The sequence below is a fragment of the Gymnoscopelus braueri genome, assembly GCF_963280865.1.
Source record: "Gymnoscopelus braueri genome assembly, chromosome: 19".
Taxonomy (NCBI): Eukaryota; Metazoa; Chordata; class Actinopteri; order Myctophiformes; family Myctophidae; genus Gymnoscopelus; species Gymnoscopelus braueri.
The window spans coordinates 16,119,569-16,143,034 of NC_137621.1; the positions used below are offsets into that span (position 1 = coordinate 16,119,569).

At 42.8% G+C, this 23,466-nt stretch overlaps 1 protein-coding gene and 1 long non-coding RNA gene across 3 annotated transcripts in view; both read left to right on the forward strand.

Annotated features, from left to right (window-relative positions):
* LOC308075251 overlaps nucleotides 1-23,466 on the forward strand; it is a 497,190-nt gene that overhangs the window by 411,936 nt on the left and 61,788 nt on the right. The gene's annotated exons all lie outside the window — the stretch shown is intronic.
* The window catches only part of LOC308075243 (formin), a 79,896-nt gene continuing 61,788 nt past the window's right edge, over nucleotides 5,359-23,466 (forward strand). For both annotated transcript variants that reach the window (XR_013932181.1, XM_080414961.1), the window contains exons 1-5: nucleotides 5,359-7,891; nucleotides 8,559-8,679; nucleotides 13,554-13,615; nucleotides 16,254-17,047; nucleotides 22,097-22,238. Coding sequence is in view for 1 of the 2 variants with exons in the window: in XM_080414961.1 (XP_080271087.1) it covers nucleotides 5,990-7,891; nucleotides 8,559-8,679; nucleotides 13,554-13,615; nucleotides 16,254-17,047; nucleotides 22,097-22,238 (3,021 nt within the window). In the remaining variant the exon portion in view is untranslated. The remainder of the gene's footprint in view (nucleotides 7,892-8,558; nucleotides 8,680-13,553; nucleotides 13,616-16,253; nucleotides 17,048-22,096; nucleotides 22,239-23,466) is intronic.

The following is a 23,466-nucleotide window of genomic DNA, read 5'->3' on the forward strand; positions in this document are numbered from 1 at the left end:
TTGCAAAAAGTGTGTTTTTGAAGAAAACGCCAAAATGGAGGGAAAATCTAGTCCGGCACAAAATAGTCAGGGCCTAGCTCTGTGTCTGGTCTCCTTAACGCTATGTGAGTCGTTGGAAGGTGGGGGGGGGCTGTGAGTAGGGTGACCATATGTCCCGCTTTGTGTGTGACAGTCCTGCATTTCTGTGACTTTTCATGCGTCCCGCAAATTGAGATGCTGTCCCGCATTTTGATTGATAGGTTCCAGTTTTCAAATGTGCGTTTAAAATCTTGGTTTTATCAACTGTGTCTGTGTGTGTGTGTGTGTGTGTGTGTGTGTGTGTGTGTGTGTGTGTGTGTGTGTGTGTGTTATAGCTAGGTAGCTAAAATCTAAAATGACACAGATGCTTTCCCGGATTGAAGGGGTTAAATATAATCATTTAAATATTAGCAGTAGTTTTCCTTTCAGAGCAGTGTAGCCCAACACTTCCTCCCCTGGGGGAGCGTGTCTCGTTAGCGTTTCACTCCACTGAAGCATTTAACCACCTGATCATGGATTCTAAAGAGCTTTTATTAACAGATCAAGGATTCCAATCCGTGGACCATGGCTGTGGACGAGCCAGGACTGGCTTAAAGGGATATTTCATTTTCAAACTTGTTCTGGGTCATTTTATCAGACACACCCCCTTCCTACTGTATACAAACCCACTGTAACTTCAAACTCCATTTTAACCATGATAGATTAATCGAAAACACCCGTCCTTGGTTCTGGTGACTCATACAGCCCTCCTAATACGTGAGGGGGGCATGTTTTTCCCGATGACTTTTTTCATACATTTTCCCAAAAAATGAAATGCAAAATAAAAAAGTAATTGAAGAAACACGGCCCCTCACGCATTAGAAGAACAATATCAGTCACCAGAACCAAGGACGGGTGTTTTCGATGAATCTATCATGAAATGGAGTTTGGAGTTACAATGTGTTTGTATAGGAAGGGGATATCAAATATCTAAACACTGAATCAAGCAACTTACAAACTGTCCGGGGTGCTCACAAATGCTCACTTTCAAACATGTTTGAAAGTGAAATGTCCCTTTTTAAGTGATTATTCCACTGTGGTGCAGAGCATGCGGCCGAGTTTAATTTCAATTATTCTAACCGGTTCTATAAAGTAATTTTGTGCTGACTTGTCGTTGTTATTGAGCTGACTCTTTCGATGACACAAAAGCAAACAACTGGCTACAGGGCATGTGACATAACATAATAATCCTGTGTGTCCTTTGCCTTCCAACCAAACAGGTAGAGTTTACCACGCTTTGTTGGTTTGATGTCTCCAGGTGTTTGTACCAATCACTGAGGCAAATAAACAGGCAAAGGCTGACATTGAGGCCTTTTTTACTGCTTGATCAGCACTTCTTGCACAGCCAAGTACAGGAACCAACCATACACCTCTCTCCCTCCAGCTGCTGCTAGAGGCCTTTACACGCATGGACAAAAGGTTATCCGGACCACACTAAGTCGCATTTTGAGCAATGATTTTGACACCCCTGCTCTCGCACGAGCATCAACGCGCAGTTTTCTACTGAACTCCTGTTTAAAGCTGCATTAAAATATCATCATATACTTCTACAGCTTATAACTTCTTATAACTAGGAAGGCACCATTTTCCCACGTATATCCATAACAGGATGAATAAAGCAGCATTCACAAGACTAAAACAGATCTGTGAATCTAACCAATACAGCCCTATAACCAAACTCTGAATATACCAAAGCTGTACCAAAGATGTGCACGTGCGTCATCTCATCTCCGACAACCTTTTCAGAATCACTCTGCAAAACCAAATTCAACATTACAGATGTGTATCTGGATTGGACATGCGCCCAGAATGGAAACTACAGCAATACCCAAAGTTGCATTACATTAGACCATTGAGAGAAAGCTACAACACCACCAACAAAACTGGGGAAGCATGGAGAAAAAGACAGACAGAAATGGAGGGACGTTGCTCTCTCTCTCTCTCCTTGGCTCTATCATGCAATCTGGGTTAGGCTTTGATGCTTATAGCTGTCTACCTGGGTGTGGTTGTGTGTATCAGCGTCTCAAAGCATTGTGTTTGCAACAGACAATACCTGTCCGTCCTCTAACCTTCAACAAATCAATCTCACAGACGAGAGAATGAAAGCTCTCATGTCATGTCTCTCGTGACGCGTCGAACGCGATTATAAACAAATCGTAAATTTGTCAACAGTTGCGTACCAGCCTGTGGCGGGCCTCCATTGTCACTGTCACGATGACATTCGTTTTCATGACGTGTCTTTCTGAGGAATGCACTTCCTCTATGGAATTCTATTGTATTATACTGCTGCTATTGTATTTTTTCCCCCCAGAGCAACAGCTCCCTAGATAAAGGGACAGATATGATGACATTTTGAACAACCTATGTTATACTTTGTTGTATGATGGTGTTGCGCGGTGAAAATAGCCAGTTTACAAGCTCACAACACGTCGTATCACAGCGCAAAATTGTAGATTATATATATTTATATTTATATATTTTCTGAAAAAAGAGAAAGAAGTTTTGAAGAAAAAAAGCCTATACAATGACGTGCCCAAAATGGTGATGCTATGTTGAAAGTGGTTGAATGTCCAGTTTGCAAATGATTGACCTCTCTAGTTTGAGTCCATTTGTTACACAGTTCAGTGTGTAGCTGTTAATGGCTGTCTTGTCTGTCAGCAGTGGTAACCTTCCACCTCTTTCTAGTGCATTCCGGCTAATCTGGCCTCTAAAGGGGATTACCCATACAATGTCTATGAAATACCACTATACTCTTACATAACATACTTATTGTTCAGCTATAGAGTCCCCCTGACTATCGGATTAGCTTTAAATTCTATAAAATAATCTGACAAAATAATCACTGCTGACTAAGTAAATATAATGTATAATAGAAAGGACATTTTTGAATTTAAAATGATGCAACTAATTAAGGACATTTAAAGAAAATAAACAAGTCTCAGGATATCTTCTTTGAAATGTGCTCTGGATTGTGGACTGTGGCGACCATTGGTCACGTCAAATCGGCCGGCTTAAAGGAATGCATTTAGGAGTGACCTTTGGTTGCTACGGGCAACCATGGCCCGTACAGGGTTAGAAACACAACATGAGAGTGCATGATTACAGCCTGTAGTTTGCAGATTATGTCTAGTCTCTCAGCTGATTAATGATTGGGCAAATGCTGCTTGAAATGGCACATACTGTGTTTTCCCATAGAAGCCTCTTGGATTCTCTTTTTCATTCCGTATTGACTGTGAGGTGTCTTGTGTGTTGTCACAGACTGTTTTGATTTAGTAATCCTCTGTTGTATCCTCCGAGGACAACACATGGCGTCAGAAACGCATCTATGCTTACACAGTTTAAGAGTGATTAAGTATAGTTATGAGATTATGCACTGATAACTGGGATGTGGATCAATTCTCATGCATAATTACAACACAGACCAAACCTCTTTGGAAGTCTTTTGAAATTTTCCAATTTAAGTTGAAAGGATTTTCATCCTGTGCTTATATTGTAGACACGGTTTCACAGTTTGCAAACGAAACACAGTGAAACACAGCCATCATATCATTTCTTTTTTCAATGTCAGTTTGCAATTTTTTTATCTAATAAACAGCCAAAGATTGTAATATATTCATTATGTCATATGTTACAATTTACCCTCAACACTGGTTCACCCAAAAAGACAGTAAGTCTGCCGCATAATGAGATACACACAGTATACTCATTAATATGAGCGATTCAGAATGCGATTTATTGCGTCCTGCATGCGGCCTGACTGAACTGCAGACCACACGATGTTTTAGCGTTGACGATGGTAGCTAGACCAGACTGTAGCCAGCCCAGTGTCAGACTGTGACTAATCACAGTAGTCTAAACTCTAAACCCTGTGGGTTGTGATTTTACTAATCTCTGTTGTGATCCTACAAGCTCTCCTCTATTGAAGGCGGTGACTGCTCATTCACTTGATCTGTAAGTTCATCTGTAAGCAAGCAGTGTCACACGACGTGTTCTTAAGTTTATTAAGCACACAGAGAAGTGTGTACATTTTGCACAAGCCACTGCCCACCACTATTCATGACTGAAAGCTATGTGAGTCATAACTGACACAGAAGTCGGCAAAATGTGGGATATAGAAATAGGAATAGATAGAAAACATGATGATCCAGCAAGCAGATTGTACCTACAGGCCCAAGTTGACAGCCTGTATACTTGGACCTGCAGTATCTTCATAAAGGAGAGCATTTGATGTCAGAAAAAAAACATTCTATATGCTTACATAGTTTAACCACTTAAACACGATATACTTTAACCGGAGACTCCCAAGGGTCTAGTTTGGTCCCCTCCTTTTTCCCCTCCACGACTAATCTCTTTGCCTAAAATAGGAGATTTTCAAGCTCACAACGCGTCACAACACAGCGAATGTTCGCATATTATGACATGCCCAAAATAGGGACGCTTGGGCTCATGTGGTTTAGACTTAGAGTGATTAAGTATAGTTATGAGATTATGCACAGATACAAGGATGCGGGTCAAGCCTTGCAAATAATTACAACACAGTGTTGTAACTGCTCACCAGCGTTGCCAGATGTTGCGAGAGAAATAAGCAACCAGGTCTATGAAAACCAGTCCAAAAGAAGCGACTGAGACAAAAATAGCTGATCTACAAGTTCACAATGCTTCGCAATGAGACGTGTTGTGAGCTTGTAGATCTACTATTTTAAAAAAAATCTTGGGTGAAAAAAGCGCAAAGTTTTAAATATTTTGGAAACATTTTAACAACACAAATCTGGGACGGGGGTTTCAGATGGGGATACACGGACAATTACATATTCATTTGGGCGGTCCTTGACATGAAAATGTTTGAAAACTACTGGTTTAAACAACATTATAGGAAGGAAGCCCAAATAAGCAACTACACTTTTAAAAACAACCCCAAAAAACCACAACCCACAACTACCAATATTTACCAGCAACTTTACAGAAAAACAACCCCCAAAGTCGCTTACAATAAGCGGACATGGCAACACTGCTGCTCACCACTGAGCCCTTAAGCAGTTGTGGGCCGGGCTGTATATGGGGCTTAACTCCACCTCTGTGTTTACATTGCACAAAGGCAAGCACAGCGCCGAGAGTGTTCACCTGAGGAAGCCATTACGAGGAAGTGAACCGTAGTAACCAGACACCTGTGGTGCCTTCCCCTTGTAGCTCCCTCCCAGGCAGGGTGGGACAGGGGGCGGGCCCAGACCGGATCAACCAGTGAGACGCGCACTTTATCCAACCTGAGAGGGGTTTTTCTCTCTCACACCCGTTTTACAACATAGAGAGTTGTCATGTACCCTGAGACACACACAGAGACACTCACACACACACACATGCTTGGCAGTGGAAAAAGACTCCTGGCACATAAGGAAGGACGCCTAACTTATTGGAATTGCAAGTCGCACTTTTCCGAACGTGTGCATGAGAGACTGGAAGTGGCTACTTCTCCCACGTTTCCCAGGGAGATTATTCTGTGTGAAACTCATGCTTCGAGCAACTGAACAACGTGGACTTTTTTTTTTCTCCCCAGAGCGTCATTTGGAATCTCACTCAAAGGACAGTGAACTGAACCCTTTACAACGTACAGTTAAAAATGAGTTTGTACGTGAAGGGGTGAAAGTGTGGTAGAGTACATGGTGTCTGCTTGTGTGTAGTTTAACAGGATTATAGGATAGTGTTGTTATAATTGGAGCCCTCCTGGAGAGTGTAAGACGAGGCGGGGGGGGGATTTGTCCTCACAAAGGCCTTTTGTTCCCGAGCAACGGTAAAAGTGGAACAGGGGCAGGTTGGATGGCTGGAGGTGGGGAGATGGACCTTTTGTGACATTCTCAATGGACCCTCTGTGCAGGAATTGCTCCCTCGTTGGACCCGACTCAATTAGCTTTCAGTGAATGTCACAGGTTAGGTAAAGATGGACGGTGTAAGTAATGGTTCAGATGGACGGGGGAGGCAGCCCCCTGGTTCCTTCCTGGACAAGCTCTCCAATGTCTTCACCTGGGAACGTTCCGCGTCGCCGGCGAGAGGCCACACCGCCGTGCTGACGTCTTTCCGAACCCTGTCCAATGAGCAGAGTTCTCCGGCTGAAGGTAATCAAAGTGCCGGGGACGTTATCAGCAGTGACACGTTCAAAGTGCCTGGAGATATGTCTCAAAACAGTGACGATGAGCAGAATGCTGAATCATGGGAGACCGAGTCCTGTGAGGAGCGGCCGAGCAACCGAGGTGGAACATCAGAGGCCACAACCGTCGACCCCGATCTGGTCCAGGTCACCATGGTGGAAATCTGTAGCGACACGGAAACGGAGGACGAGGAGGGGGCCCTCGGCAGTGAATCGGACACGCTTGCCGAGACCGGCGGGCCTCTCCTCCGCACGGAGGACCGTAACGTACTAGGTCATGGTGTTGATAACTCGGGTCAGCTGACCTGCTCCAGTCCAGTTATGTGTGACATTGATGAGGCGGAGGGCTACCAGCTGCCTGTGTTCAGAACGCACAGTCTGCTGGAGAGGTCGTTGAAAGACGCGTCTGTTCTTTACACGCACAAGTCCGCCAGCAGAGCGGACTCTGGGACGGACCCTGCTTTGCCGTCGTCTGTTCCTCAGCAGAGCGAAAACTGTCGCCCCGATGCAAGTGCTGCTCCCGCTGGGGCCGAGGAAGGAGAAACGATGGGGAAAGCCATGTCGAGAATTGGCCTTGGCTCCAGAAGCAGGGATGTGGGAACCGATCTGGCTAACGTGCGTCGAGGAGGAAACCTTTCTGTGCCTTCAACTGTTGATCTCTCCATCACGTCCGAACCTCCGGACTTGGAGGATGCATCTAATGATGCTGCCGCCACCTCGCCATCAAAGAGGTCAGAGGGACCAAACGGGAGGTCGCTGATTGATGGACGAGAGCAGGAGGCTGTGGCTGAAACGATAAATGAGATGCCTTTCACAAACCAGGTCTCTTCATCAGCTGATGATTCAGTCAAAGCCTGCCCCAGCTCACAGAAGCTCTCCGACACTGTTAATGATAAGACAAAGGGCCTTTCAGAATCGAGCCAAACCACGTTACGGTCCTGCTGTGTCCCTGGAGAGTGCCCAGCTGTCCGTGAGCCAAGTCCCATTCCTGACTCCCCAGCGCAGAGCCAGCGCCACACGCCTGCCTCCGAGACGCCTGCGGACACAATGGCCTTGTCTCCCACCTCTGCTGCCTCACCCCCTTCCCGGGGCACGGCCCTCTCTCCAGCCCCCTCCTTCCAGCTGCCGGCGCTCTTCAGCGGGCTGCGGGTGCTGAGGAAGGGAGCGGTAGGCGAGGACAGGGAGACGCTAGCGGAGATCAAGCAGAGCGAGAAGGACGCCGACCTGGCCCTGCTCAACCTCAAGAAGACGGTGAACAAAGGGAAGAGCTTCTTCCCCGAGCAGGTCACGGCCGCTCTGACGAAGAAACGGACTGAGCCCAGGGCACTGGCCGCGGACACAAATGTTGCCGTGGAAAGCCAAGATGGGACACAAAAGGCGGAGGATCACGGGCAGGATCCCCCCGCGGAACCCAAACCCAAAGAGCCCGACGGCGGCAAGGAGGCGTTGATGGAGAAAACTGAAGAAATGACCGCCTCTCCGTCCACTGTCACAAGACGGACGGCCTCAGACATGGCCTATGAAACCTTCAAGAGTTTTTTTGGGCCAAAGGCGATTAAAAAGGAAACGACAGAACCTATGGACCTGGAGGCAGTGAAGAAGAAGATCAAAGGCGAGAAGGAACTGCTGAAGTCCATTTTCGAGAGAACTTCCAAATCTCCTGGAAATGAGCCCAAAAGTCCCACAGAGGCTAAAGTACGTAGTGACGCTCTGTTACACAATTTAACATCCAAATTGATTCAATACATAGCTTCTGTGATTGCTTCTGTAATTGCATCTGTATTTTGTATTATAGTGGCAGCATCATATCTCATTTGAGCAGGGCCAGAATTTGCTGGGGTGGGGGGGGTTATCCGGTTATCCAGTTATCCATGCCTCTGACTGTTTTGATATACGTATGTCATGGGATATGTTTTCTCCCTGTTTCTGGTGAAACTGATTTAAATGCATGCATTTCCTTTGGGGAAATGTAGATTCTCTAATAAGTTTATTTATGTTTCATAATATCACAACAAAACTTCATTAAAAATGTGTGTTAACCACATTAAACCTGGCATCCCCATTTTGGGCAAAATGTGTCCATTTGTTTAGTTTCAAATAAAGAAATAGCGGAAATAGCCGATCTACAAGCTCGCAATGTGTTATGTATATCGGCTATTTTCTCATACGAAAAAATATTTAGCGCGTAAATGGTTAAGAAAATGTCCCGGAGGGTCGTTGTAAACGAATGATCCTCTCTGTGTGGCCTCTGTGAAACTGAGGGTCTTCTCTCAGGCATCCATCCGTGTGTATTCCAGTGTCCATGCATTGCCAGTGTGTTTATTTATAAGTGTACTCTATTTTCTGTCTGTCTTCCTGCTAGACTGAGATCGCGTCTCCTACAGATACTGAGGACCGGACCCCCGGGCGTCTCCAGGCCGTCTGGCCCCCACCCAAGCCCAAGGATGAGGAGGAGAAGGTGGGGCTCAGGTACACAGAGGCAGGTGAGAACCTGGAGCTCCCCACCCAAAGATAACTGCTTTGACGATTTTGTATTTTTCAAACATTTTGTATTGAGTTTTAACATGTTTTACTCCTTTTACTCATTCCGTTGCCCCATTGTTTCACCATGAAACACATATACGTACATATTCAACATCCTTTCACATTATTAGTACCAACATTCCATCATAGCATCAATTCACATACAGAAGCATATTTACTATTTCTTGTATTGTTAAAATGTGCAATTTAGGCATTAGCAGATGCTTTTATCCGGAGCAAGTGAGCAACTTACGATAAGCAAGGTAATCACTTACATCAAATGCAGAGAGACGTAGTGCCTCAGTAAACTAGGATCACAGGGAAACCAAGAACCTAGCATCAGTCTAAATAATATACCATTAAAAATAATCACAATAATAATATCTACATTGAAACTATAGGATACCAGGTAAAGAATGAACATAGCATCTGTTTAAATAACATGCTATGTACATTGCATAATTATTTGTGAATTGCATTATTATGTATTGTTAACAAGTTGGGTGATTTTTAACTTGAATCCTATCAAGGAAGCCGTGTGAAACGCTGACATAACCCTGGAAAATCTCCTCCAGCCTACTTAAAATGCCATGTTTCACGCACAACATGTTTCGTGAACTTTTCCCCATGCCCTCCTCACAATAGAGCAGTGGTGGAAAAAGTACTCGCATGTTTTACTTAAGTAAAAGCAATACTGCAATGTAGAAATACTATGTTACAAGTAAAAGTCTGGAATACAAAATTTACTTGAGTAAAAGTACAAGAGTATTTGTATCAAAATGTACCAAAAGTAGGCAGTTCTCATTATGCAGAATGTCCCATTTCCCAAGTTTTCAAATGTATAAAATGTATAAAAATCTTTTGAAAATAACAGATCTACATGCGACGCATTGTGAGCTTGTAGATCGGTTATTTCCAAATGGCCGAAATGTAGTATATAGGACTGAAGTGGGTAATTTATGTTTAAAAAAACTTTTCTGTGTTTATATCTCAGACTGTGTGAGTGTTGATATGCTGTAGCATTATATTCCTTACACTTTTCTTAGGCTACGTGAACGTGCGTCGGTGCATCATCAGTCATTGAGAAACATGTTGTGTTTAGAAATTTTCCTGCGTTGTTTATTTGCCTTTTGCCACGGTACACTGAAACAAATATAGGCCTTGAGCCTCCAGACTCGCTGAGCCGAAACTCTTAATCTGGTTGGCTAATTCAATAGGAGGGGTGACAAACATCACAGTGCTGCAGTGTGTTGCTGAGCTTCAGAAGAAGCTGGGCGTAAGATATCCTTTAAATCCATTTAAAGCAGGAATCCAGGGCAGTGTCTCCACACAGTCATGCTTGCAGTCATGTCTGTGAAGTTTCATGAGATCACAGGATTATGTGGTCGGTTGGGATTTAGAAAGTTGTAGGGAATGAAGAGGAAAAATGGTTGGCCTTTCCTGTGCTCTGTGCATGCACGCACGCACACACGCACACAAGCGGACGCACAGACACACACACACACACACACACACACACACACACACACACACACACACACACACACACACACACACACACACACACACACACACACACACACACACACACACACAGGTTAACCCATTCAAGCCGGGAACGCATCTCTGTCATTTTAGATTTATTTGGCCATTGAAAAATAGCAGATATACAAGAGTGCCGCGCTATGAGCTTGTAGATCTGCTATTTATTTTTTTAATCGTGGAAAATTTGTTCAAATCTTTGAATATATATATTATTTTTTTAAGCGAACATTTGTAACTCAAATCTTTTCTCCTGGGGATTCTACAAACAGTTTAAAAAAAAAAAAGGTATGTCAAACTTTTTCATGTCAAGGACCCCCAAAATGATATGTATTTGGCCGTGGACCCCCTTCTAAAAATATTTTGTTCCAGGGACCCCCCCCAGAAGTTGTAAGATGAGTTAAAAATGTTCGCTTAAAAAAAATCTATATTCAAAGATTTGCTCAAATGTTTCACGATTTTTCAAAAATAGCAGATCTACAAGCTCATAGCGCGGCACTCGGTGCCGCGCTATGAGCTTGTATATCTGCTATTTTTGAATAGCCCAAAGAAATCTTAAAATGACACACACGGATGCGTTCCCGGTCTTAATGGGTTAAAAGCAAAGATGACTGCCAACATTTTATCCAGTTACAAGGAACTGGAACCGCCACCGGATGCAGTAATGGCGAGTTTCCTAAAAGCAGCTGATCTGATCTGGGTGTTTTCGTGTAGATTCTTCCCTGAAGAAAAACATAGTGTATAATATGGCTGAGTGATGTGGACTGTTGTCACTGATTTACAGTCTAATAGAGGTTTTGTTTTATCTTGGTTTAAAGCGCATGCAGTAGAGTTAAAAAGGGAGAGCAAAGGTCTTACCTGATGGTTTGACAGCTAATACTGTGTGCGTGTGCGTGTGTGTGTGTGTGTGTGTGTGTTCATTTACATACACAGTTCAGCACACATTTATGTTACTGCAATTGTTATTGGGGTTTATGATGCCACATATTCCACTTAACTCCATCTCTTGGATCAGTCTTGAAGGGGAACTTTGCGGATATTTAACGTGAATCGTCTTGCACTATCCTAAGGACGTCATGAAAACAGTCATGTAAAGTACTGTTAATAAGTATTATTTAAGCAATTTTGAGGTATTTTTACTTTACTGGGGTATTTCCAATTTTCAAAACACTTCTACTCCACTACATCTCAAAAGCAAATATTGTACTTTTACTCCACTATAATTATTTCAAAATATGAGTTATTAGTTACTTTGTAGATTTTGATTATTACAGAACCACTTCAGACCTATATATATGCTTTGGCAAATTGAAAATAGGAGATCTAAAAGCTCACAAAGCGATGCGTTGTGAGACTTGTAAATCTGCTATTTTCAAAGGATTTCTTTACATTTTATTAAAACTTGTGAAATGGGACCTTCTGCATAATGAGTACTTTTACTTTTGGTACTTTAAGTACATTTTGATGCCAATACTTTTGTACTTTTATTCAAGTACATTTTGAATACCGAACGTACTTGTAACCGACTATTTCTACAATAGGGTATTGATACTTTTACTTAAGTAAAAAATGGGAGTACTTCTTCCATCCCTGCATGAAAATCATCGTCATAACGCTTCCCAATGCATTCTCCTGTGTGTCCAGAACTCATGCTGGACAATCACCACCAGTCTACATAAAACGACATGTTTCAGAGTAATGCGTATATCTTTCTCAGCAAAATACCACACAGTATTATTGCCACGATGATAAATCAAATCAATAATCTCAAAAGGCTTTTACAATGAGCTTCAAATATATTTTGTATCCTATAATTATCTGTGGGTTGACAAAGTCACAAATTCACTAGCAAAAGAGAAGCTCCATATTTTGTCACAGATTTAGCACCGTGGTTCTTTCACATTCACTGATCTGTCACCTTTTAAAATGTATTAACAGTTTAGAAATATTAACTTGTTATGTAATATTACTGTACTGTTTGTTCTGTATAGTATGTGTTGAAGAATGTTGTTGAACCACATGCACTGCAGTTACAATTGCAAATCCAAACAGGTTGGTTGAGTTGGAACCCAGCCCTATTAATGTCACTCAGGGAAAGAGATTTACCCTTCAGCAGCAGTACCTTACGACTGAAGACAGAAATATGTCTTCGATGTTATAATCAGCTTACTAATGATTTTAGATTATTGATGAGCTTTCAACCAGTATCTCTTCATGAGCAGTATATATACACGTGTACAATTATATACCGTCTACAACAGAACAGTTAGCTAAATACTGTCACTACTTTGATCACTAAATCACTAAAATGCATGCAATGAGATAGAAATTGTTGAATGAGTTGCTCGATAAGAGTATCACCATTAACCACTTAAGCCTTGTTTTCTCCTTCAGCTATTCGAAAATAGCCGATCTTCAAGCTCACAACGAGTCCCATTGTGACGCCTTGTGAGCTTGCAGATTATTTTCAAAACTTGTAGATTTGTAAATGATCACCTATAATGACATGCCCCAAAACAGGGAGGCCAGGTTGAAAGTGCAGACATGCAAACTTGTAGCTTTTCAGCTACAATAGCCGTTTTGAATCCAAATAGGGCACTTGTGTGACACCTGACCCGAACAAAAACAACATGTTGTCACCTTTTTCACCTCGGGGCTGTTTGCATGCCTGAAAGTGGTTGAAAGCTCTTCCTCTGGTGCAGTGGTTCTCAACCTGTGGGTTGGGACCCCCAGGGGGGTCCTCACACATGATTATGAGATGACCGTATATAAAGTGATAATTTTAAAGACTTTTGACATATTTGAACCCCAGTTCCAATATGATTATTTTGGGGCGTCGCGGCCTGAGAAGGTTGAGAACCACTGCTCTAGTGCATTGGTTCTCAAAGTGGGGTCCGGGGACCCCCAGGGGTCCTTGGGCGCGGGTACCAGGGGGTTCCCAGCAAAATGAGTTAATTTTGCCTTCAATTCAGTTTAACCACTTGAGCCCGATATGCATGAGCTATTTGAAAATAGCCGATCTACAAGCTCACAACGCATCGCTTTGCGACACGTTGTGAGCTTGTAGATCTGCTATTTTCAAAAATAATCTTGCAAAAATGTTTAACATTTGGAATATTTGTAAAACATTTTGACACATATTTTCAGATGGGGGTCCGTGGCCAAATACATATCAATTTGGGGGTCCTTGACATGAAAAAGTTTGAGAACCACTGCTCTAGTGCATAATGACAGTGTTGGAGCAGCCATGGTGTAGCGTCTTCTAACAGTGTGTTCTTCATGTCCCATGCAGAGCACCAGGCTGCCCTCTTGCAGCTGAAGAGAGAATGCAAAGAAGAGGTGGAGAAGTTGTATGTAAGTGTTTTTCACATGACTTCAGCAAACTACACAACCACTAACGGCAAACGGGTTTCGCATCTGACACAAAAAAAAAATGCTTCCAAACAGAGACACCTTGGCCACATGGCTCGGCATGGCTTACTTATTGAGCGTTTTAATTTATTTGATTTTTTTCCCTTTCTTTCTTATTTTTTTACTCACAGATGAAGGCCATGAGGCAAAAACACATTTGGCATTTTTTATTTGACGTATAAAAACTAAACTCTTTTTAATAAAAGGGGGGGGGGGGAATACCTTTTTTGTGTAATAACGAATACAGAAAGAGGGAAGTTCTACTGTAACTCCTGAAAAATATATTGAGCAGGCAAAATGTAGATATTTTGAAGATGATTCTAGAAATACAAATTTTGACAATAATTCTTACATGAACAGTATGAGGTCAACTAATCTTTCTAATAAAAAGGTTTCTTGTGGAAAATCAGCTCGAGTCACTGCAGTTTTCTTTAGCTACACAAGATGGCGCTAAGTGAACATGAAATCCAAAGTCTCTGGTTAATTATAGATAGAGGTGCAATGTTGAGCAACCTGTCATTAGTTCTTACTGTTATATATATATATATATATATATATACATTACAGTACAGCAATGCTTTTCAGATAGTTGTTGGGTGTAAAATGTAATATTTATATAATCACATTTAATCCAGGAAACAAAAAACAATCAACTTTAGAATACTAATGAACAGTAAACTTTAGTCTGAGGGCAAAAGAAAGAATGACATTAGGGATACACAATATATTGTTTATCATTTCGGTATCTGATGATATTTACATAAAATCTCAATATTGCTATCAAACCATTATAAAAGTTTTTGCCAATATTACATTTTATAATATTTATGTTTGAATGTGAAGCTGTAAAAGCTTTTAGTGATGATTGAAGGCTGCCCATTCAGTCAGTGTTTTCCGGGGAAGCTTTCAAGATGGTCTACCTGTAGAATAAATAAAAGCAAAGAAATGTCATTTTGACTACATTTAACCCATTAAAACCTGTGGCCCCGATTCTAAACTCCTAACAGTTTCTGAAAAACGTATGTTTCTATATCAGTGGTGCTCAAACTTTAGAATGTCAAGGACCCCCAAAATGTTATGTACTATCTGGCCGCCGACCCCTATCTCAAAATATGTTTGTTCCAGGGACCCCCAGAAGCAAAGATTTGAGTTAAAAATGTTCCCTTAAAAATATATATTTTTAGGGCTTTTCTGCCTTTATTTATAGCTATAGTGGAGAATGGACAGGAAACAGGGAGAGAGAGATGGGGAGAGACATGCAGTAAAGATCGTTGGGAACAGGGCTCGAACCTGCGATGCAATGTCTGCCTATATTTGGAGCCTAGGTGCCCGGTCCGCTTGGCCTGCGGTCCGGGCCTGCTTTCGCCGGTTTTAATGGGTTAAAAAAGGTTAATTGGTTTGTGCTTTGACAATGTAATTGCAAAGTGGATGGATGGATGGATGGATGGATGGATATATACAGATATCATATCCAGATGTTCTGCCTCTACCAGTTTGTGTTATGATATGAAAACATCATTTAGAGAGAGATCTGTGATTCTTATGATTATTCTCTTCAACACTGGAGATTTAAATTAATACAATTTAATTTTGTCCAATCTGTATGGTAGAGTATGTTAATACAATATAACTTATATAATTGCGATGGCTTCTGGTATTTTGTCTCCCTGCTCTTCTATTGAGACATTTAGATCGGGTCAAAGGTCATGTCTCACCTAGACACAGGATCTGACACCAATTTGGACCTGACGGTCAAGATTCAACTTATCCCCCGAGCAAGCGGGCCGGCTCTATTAGTTCAATGGTAAAAAATAAATAAAAAATCAGCACACTTGTGCAGAAAACCAGGTTCAAATCCGGGGTAGAAGAGGAAAGTTACATGGTGCTGCTTTAAGCTGCCAATGTTGTCCTAACTCAAAGCCGAGTTAAAAAGTTTCTCACAGGTCTCAGTTTGTTGTTTCTCTCTCCTCCGAATGATCATGTGTCCCAAGTCGTGCCCACGCCAGACTGCAAAACACAGCGCTAACCATATTGCAGAATAATTGCCGATGTTGAAAGCCTTTTGAGTCTCGTATTAGAAATTATGGGGTTCTCAGTGTTTGCCTTTGTCTGCTGTGCAAACACTGTCATTTATCGCTGACCCTTAAAATAAGTGGGTAATAGTACTGACACTGAGTTAAGATGGGAGTTTAGTTTAGCCAAGAGAAAGGCTGGCAACGTGCCCAATTCACTTCTAAACTGACCACCAAGTTAAAAAAGGAACACATGTTAGATCCATTGCAAAAGCTTTTCCTTTTCTTCTCGGACACAAATCAATACTTTCCTTTTGGATGGATTTCTTTCTTTCCCCTTCTCCATTGCTTGAAATGTCCAATAAACAAAATGAACCTTAATAGGTTTTATTTATGGAAAAAAAAACAGTTAAATAAAATCGGATGGAAACAAATTATTGGGATTTTTCATAGAAGAGTTCCCGAATGTCACTGATATGTGTTTAAAATGTGTCTAAAATTGATTGAAACACGTTTTTTGAAAGTTTTGACGTAGTTTTTTTTTGTCTTTTTGCTCTTGCTCCTTGCAGGCCGACTGTGAGCTCCGGGTCTTCCAGCTTCGAGGGGAGCACGCCGTCTCCATGTCGCGGCTGGACGGCGTGATCGGCCAGATGCAGAGAGACCGGGGCGTGGCCGTGGGCGTGGAACCGGGACCGGGACGAGGCGTGCTGCGCGAGGCCTGCGTGTCCACCGCGGACCACCACCACCATCCTCCCAAGAGCTACCGCAACGTGTGTGTCCAAACCGACCGCGACACCTTCATCAAAACCCCGGAGGGCGGCGGCGGCGAGAGCGGCCGGCCTGTTGTTCAGAACCCGCCCAAGAAACTCAACCTGGACTCTATCGAGATGAACCTGGGAGGCAGAGGAGCCGAGCTGGCCTCGGGGGCCCCTGGACCGGGCCCACCACCTCCTCCACCTCCTCCTCCTCCTCCTCCTCCTCCTCCACTCCCAGGACAGACCGGACCACCACCGCCTCCACCACCTCCCCCGTTGCCATGCGGCGGAGGGGCACCGCCACCGCCCCCTCCTCCCCCACCACCTCCCCCACCTCTCCCATGGGGAGGAGGTGCTGGTGGTCCTCCTCCTCCTCCTCCTCCTCCCCCTCCACCCCCGCCTCCCGGTATGCTCGGAGCCGGACCGCCTCCACCTCCGCCCCCTCCGGGCGGCGTCGGCGGCCCCCCGCCGCCTCCCCCCATGACGGGGGGCTTCAGTTTCGCCGGGTTCGGCCAGAAGGTGGACCAGGCCCCGCGGAAGCCTGCCGTGGAGCCGGCCTGCCCCATGAAGCCCCTGTACTGGACCCGGATCCAGATTCAGGACAATAAGTACGTCCCGGTGTGCCGAAACCCGTTCCGTTCACTATTGCAGGGTTAACCCATTAAGACCGGGAACGCATCTGTGTGTCATTTTAAGATTTCTTAGGGCTATTAAAAAATAGCAGATATACAAGCTCATAGCGCGGCACCGAGTGCCGCGCTATGAGCTTGTAGATCTGCTATTTATTTCGTTTTTTTAATCGTGAAAATGTGTTCAAATCTTTGAATATATATATATATAGGCTATATACATTTTTAACTCAAATCTTTGCTTCTGGGGGTCCCTGGAACAAAATATTTACAGATGGGGGTCTGCGGACAAACACATATAATTTAACATGAAAAAGCTTAAGAACCACTGATAAATAGCAACATAAGTAAAAAGAAAAAAGAAAAAAATATTTCGAAGACATTTGTAGAATCCCCAGAAGCAAAATCTTTGAGTTACAGATGCTCGCTTTAAAAAACATATATATATTCAAAGATTTGCACACATTTTCACGATTTTTCACAAAAATTGCGGATCTACAATCTCAAGCTTGTATATCTGCTATTTTTGAGTGGTGCTAGCCACTCCAAGGAGTGACTTTGTCTGTGTGTCCGTATGAGCACGGCCTCTCTGTATGTTTGAGCACAGCCTCAACAGCTGCGGCTGATTGCAACACAAAGATGCAACCAGTTACACTAATTATACACACACACACACACACACACACACACACACACACACACACACACACACACACACTCACACTCACACTCACACTCACACTCACACACACACACACTTTTGAGTAAAAATACTTAACATGAGTAAAAATACTTAAAATGAGTAAAAATACTTAAATATTAGTAAAGATACTTTAAAGTTCCTAAACTGAGTAAAAATACTTAAAATGAGTAAAAATACTTAAAATGAGTAAAAATACTTAAAAGATGTTAAAATGAGTAAAAACACGTAAAAATCAGTAAAAACATTTTAAAGTACTTAAAATGAGTAAAAATACTTTGAAGTCATCAAAGTCTGTAAAAAGTAACTAACGAAATGAACTCATGAAAGGCACCACTCTCTTCACATTGGGTGTGATTTTTGAATAGCCAAAGACATCTAAAAAAATGACACTAGATGCGTTCCTGGGTCTTAATGGGTTAAAGTTACACCATGCATGCATCATTATCATCGCTATGACCACCCAGTGTGTCGTCGTCTAGCGTTCGCCGTACGGCTCATATTTATGAAGCCTCTTTGCTAACAGTGCTAACTCCCCCCAGTCCAGGGTCCCAGTTCAGTTGAGATGCTCCGTAATGAAGCCGATTATCCAGGCCATTTACAGTGGCTGTGGTCTGTGCCTCTGAATGCCAGGCCCTTCAGCTTTATAGCCTTGTATTTCCATGGCTGGATTAGTCTGGGGAAGTGGAGTTGTGGTTTGCACTCTCTCCCTGGTTTTTGGCCGGCGTATGGAGAGAGAGAGAGAGAGAGCTGACTGGGCCACAGCTAGTTTTCATGTGCTATAAATTTTACAGTAGAGGTGCAAGTTTAAGGGGCATTAAATGGGTCAGATGTTTAACTGTATCTGGATCAACGGTGTCATCTGCGTTAATGGTGTGAGGGGTCTGGAGTTATGAGGGGGAAACGCTGTAAGCCTTGAAATGATGCCAGGTGCTCGAATGCAAGTCCAACGCGTGCGTGGGTCATAGGCAAGCGTAGCGGATCCACTTTCCGCGGGGAGAGGCTACGCGAAGAAGAAGATGTAACGGGGGGCTTTTTAGAGGCTTTAAATTTAACCCATTCAACCCGGGAAAGCATCTCAGTCATTTTTTTTGATGTCTTTGGCTATTCAAAAAAATAGCAGATCTTCAAGCTCCATAGTTATTTATCTTTTTTTTTTTATCGTGAAAATGTCTGCAAATCTTTGAATATATATTTTTTTAAAGCAAACGTTTGTTAAAAAATGTTTGACCTCCAGAAGCAAAGATTTGAGTTACAAATGTTCGCTTTAAAAATATATATATATTCAAAGATTTGCATAAAATTTCAAGAATAGCAGATCTACAAGCTATGAGCTTGGATATCTGCTATTTTTGAATAGCCTAAGTATAAAATAATGGTTATACTGTACTGTAGCTAAAATCTAAAACGACACAGATGCGTTTCCGGATTGAATGGGTTAATTAAGGCATAAACTGGCCGATTAGAACATTTTCTTGCAAGCTAAACATTCTTTGTGGGGGGGGGGGGGTTATATATAATTTACTTTTCCAACCCAGGCACAGCTGTCTCCAGAGACAGTCCATTTCATGCAGCTACAGTATTTACCTCCCTGTTGAAGGCAAAGCGGTGACAAATGACGTGGGGGATTGTAAGGACAGTATCATTAAGTCTTCAGCAGAGAGCATCTTGGCTGCTCCAGATAAATACTTTTCACCGCCGCAATAGGAAGCCAACAACAAATAGAGAGACAAAATTGGACTAACTTCACACTAATTGAGTGAGTTGATTGCCATGGTACTTAAGCCTGCCGACCTCCAGCTCCTCCTCTTTTAGTCGTAAAAAATGCTTTCTCTAATAGTGTAGACCAGTGGTTCTCAAACTTTTTCGTGTCAAGGACCCCCAAATTGACACTTATTAGCCCACGGACCCCCATTTGAAAAGATATGCCAGGGATTTGTTACGGCTCTAGCAGTGATTCTCAACCATTTTAATTTCAAGGATCCTCAGTTTTACATGCACTATAGCTACGGACCCCTATTTAATGGCATTTCTACGTCTGGGACCCCAATTTATATTGTAAAATCAATGTTAATTTAACTCTGAGAGTGTACAAATGGAACCAAATGGACCCGTTAGGGTCCATTTGGTTTCATTTGTACACTCTCTGAGTTACAGACCCATAAGGGTCAATTTGGTTCCTAACTATCATTTAGCTGGGGACCCCCTGGAACTCCCTCAAGGACCCCTGGGGGTCCCCGGACCCCACTTTGAGAACCACTGGTGTAGACTGACCTGCCAAAGACTGACCTTATGACAGGTCAGCGGAGAGAGACGTATAACAGTGATGATTAAAAAAAAAAATAGATTGATGTGTGTTTATAGGAAATGACTCACCAATTAATGGGTCAGGAGACCCTTAGGGGTCCTTGAGGGGGTTCCGAGGGGGTCCCCAGTTAAATGATCGAAAGTTACGAACCAAATGGACCCTTACAGTTCTGTATCTCCCAAGAGTGTACAAATGGAATCAAATGGACCCTTACACGGGTCCATTTGATTCCATTTGTACACTCAGAGTTACATTTATACAAGGATTTGACAGTGTGTAGATTGGGGTCCCACACATTTAAAATAAATGGTATCAAATGGGGTGTCCGTGGCCCAACGGATATCAAACTGCGCGTCCTTGAAATTAACCCATTAAGGCCTGAGGTTCCGATTCTACAAAATGTATTTTTTTTAAACTTATGTTGCTATATCAGTGATCAAACTTTTTCATGTCAAGGACCCCCAAAATGATATGTATTTGGCCGCGGTCCCCAATCTCAAAAATATGTTGTCTCTTTAAAACAATATATATTCAAAGATTTGCTCACATTTTCACGATTTAAAAAAAATAGCAGTTCTACAAGCTCGTAGCGCGGCACTCGGTGCCGCGCTACGAGCTTGTAGATCTGCTATTTTTGATTAGCCCAAATTGTAAAATAATGCTTTTTAGCTCAAATCTAAAAGTGACACAGATGCGTAGCAGAGCCATGCAGGGTTATGGGTTGTGTCAGTGGATGAGAGGCGGTAGGTAGCATAGCAGAGCCATGCGGGGTTATGGGTTGTGTCAGTGCATGGATGAGAGGCGGTAGTAGGTAGCAGAGCCATGCGGGTTATGGGTTGTGTCAGTGGATGAGAGGCGGTAGGTAGCAGAGCAGAGCCATGCGGGGTTATGGGTTGTGTCAGTGGTGAGAGGTGGTAGGTAGCAGAGCCATGCTGAACTCTATGATCCTAATGTCTTAACGCTCGTCCTCCCGCATGCAGCTTCTGTTTGCTTTTACCAGGTTACCAAGCAACGGCCCAAACACAACAGTATCTCCCGTCCTCTTCCTGCGTTTGCTGTAAAAGTCTTCTTTATTTGCAGAAACAATTCCATCGCCATGAATCCAGCGCCCTCAGAAACAATGCGAATGTTTATTTTTTTTATCGTCTTATTAGCACATAAAGGTTATTTATTCATTTATTAAAGTACAGATCCCTGTCTGGCTTAGGAATTCTCTATCCAAGTATGTGTCGTGCAGGAAAAAGGAAGATTGAGATAAACATAGAAGCAGACTGAATAAGCCTCAAATAAATAACTATATTTTGTAGTTGATTTCTGGGAGAATACAAATTGTACATGAAATTATCCTGGCTAGTATTTTCACTTTGTGCCAAGCAGCCTGATCTCGTCATGGCCATAACCAACTGGTCACCATGGTATGGTATCTCTATGATCAATGGGATTTATGTCCCTTTGCATTGATATTGGTAATGCGATATACTGTACAGTACACACTGGGGACGAGACAAATAAAAAATGCGAAGAAAAATAATATTTTACATCAAATCTATTCATATAGCCGATGGCTCATTCATGGAGGGTAATGCCTTTATTCGCGGTGTGGAAGCTCCGCATTTCTACCTCGTTACGAATAAAAATTACATCGCTTTATCGTATCGTACACATATTTATTATGTGTGAAAGTAGTTATTACACAAACAACAGTTAGAAAAATATATATTTCCGGGCAAATTAATCAGCGCAAAAGAAATACCCCCGTGTGTAAGGACCTTAATCAACTTGGCATCCCTATTTTGGGCAAGTCATTTTAGTTGAAAATCGTCAAAAAGTTTCAGAACATTTCATAAAGTTTCAAAGGACAAATATTCCCCCCCCCCCAAAAAAAAATAGCAAATGTTTAAAAAAATAGCAAAAATAGCTGATCTACAAGCTCACAACATATCGCATCACGAGCTTGTAGAGAGGCTATTTTCGCTAAGTAATTTATATCAAGTTAAGTGTGCAGTGTCTCTGTTTCCAGCAACAACACACTATGGGGCGCCCTGGAGGAGCCGGACATCGTCAACACCACAGAGTTTGAAGATCTCTTCTCCAAGGCAACGCTGCAGCCCAAGAAGAAGCCATTGTCCGACACCTACGAGAAAAAAGCCAAAACGAAGAAGGTACGTTTGGTGTTGAACCTCTTGACTCATCGACGCTTTCTGATGTTACGTTTTCCTCGGTTCCTGTTGTTTGAACCGAGGTGAACCGAGGTTCCTGCTGTTCTAATGTTTGCGTGAGGTAGTTTTGTGCCATGTGATGAGGTGGTGAGGTGCAGCGTGACATTTTCGTGCTGGGAAATGTCTGAAGTTTAGAACGTGTCAAGTGATGACACATGCTTTTACCTGAAGCTTCTTTTTAATTTTTTTTTTTTTTTTTTTTTTTTTTTTTGCCGTCATGTCGAATCATAAGTCAAAGCGAGAAAACAAAGGAATGCCTGGAAGAAATGGATTCTTATGCTCTCATGTTCCACACACCGTAGTTGCCAAGTTCCCAGGTTTCGTGCAGGGTCAACCCAGGCTATGGTATCGGGTTATAATGAGTTCACGTCTCCTTGGCTTATTTTAAAAGCCAATCCAACCCAGCCCGATAGTTCTGGTTTTATTTCAGCAGAGTTTCGCAATCAAGCTTGGATTTCTCTGCCCTTATGAACCGATACTTTTAAAAGTCAAAGGCAACCGGCACCGGCCTCGCTTTTGTGTGCGTGTTTGTGTATCGTACTGTTGTCGACGTGTCACCTGTATTCCATCACTCTAATCCAGGGGTCTTCAACGACCCCCTCTATATCTTATAAAATTGTGTTTCAGATTCAACATTTTTTGTTTACGTGGTCTGCTCTTTTTTCCCTCTACACCTATAGCTTCTTTGCCAAAAATAGCCGATCTACAAGCTCACAACGCCTCGCAGCGCGAGGCGTTGTGAGCTTGTAGATCGGCTATTTTTTGGCGAAAGTTCTCCTCAGAAAATGGATGCTAGGGTTCAAGTGGTTAAGGTAAAAAAAAAAATCCTATCACACGAGGATTTGGCGGACCCCCTGTAGTAACTCTGAGGACCCCCTAGGGGTCCCGGACCCCCTGTTGAAGGCCCCTGCTCTAATCATAAACCATGTGAGTTTGCGAGCTGAAGTTTTGAATGGGACGTGTCGTTTTCCGTGCCTCAGCTCGGGACAGACTTGTTGATGTCAAGCCCCGATGCTTGCAACTCTGCACTTATTCTGCTGCAGCCAGAATGCTGTGTCAGCATCCTTTTGGCTGCCCTGTGGTCCTCAACAGAGTGGCGTCCAAGCGGTTAAAAAATCGGCCACAGGCCCCAGACCGTCCCCTCTAAATCCATACATGTCCCCTATTCTGA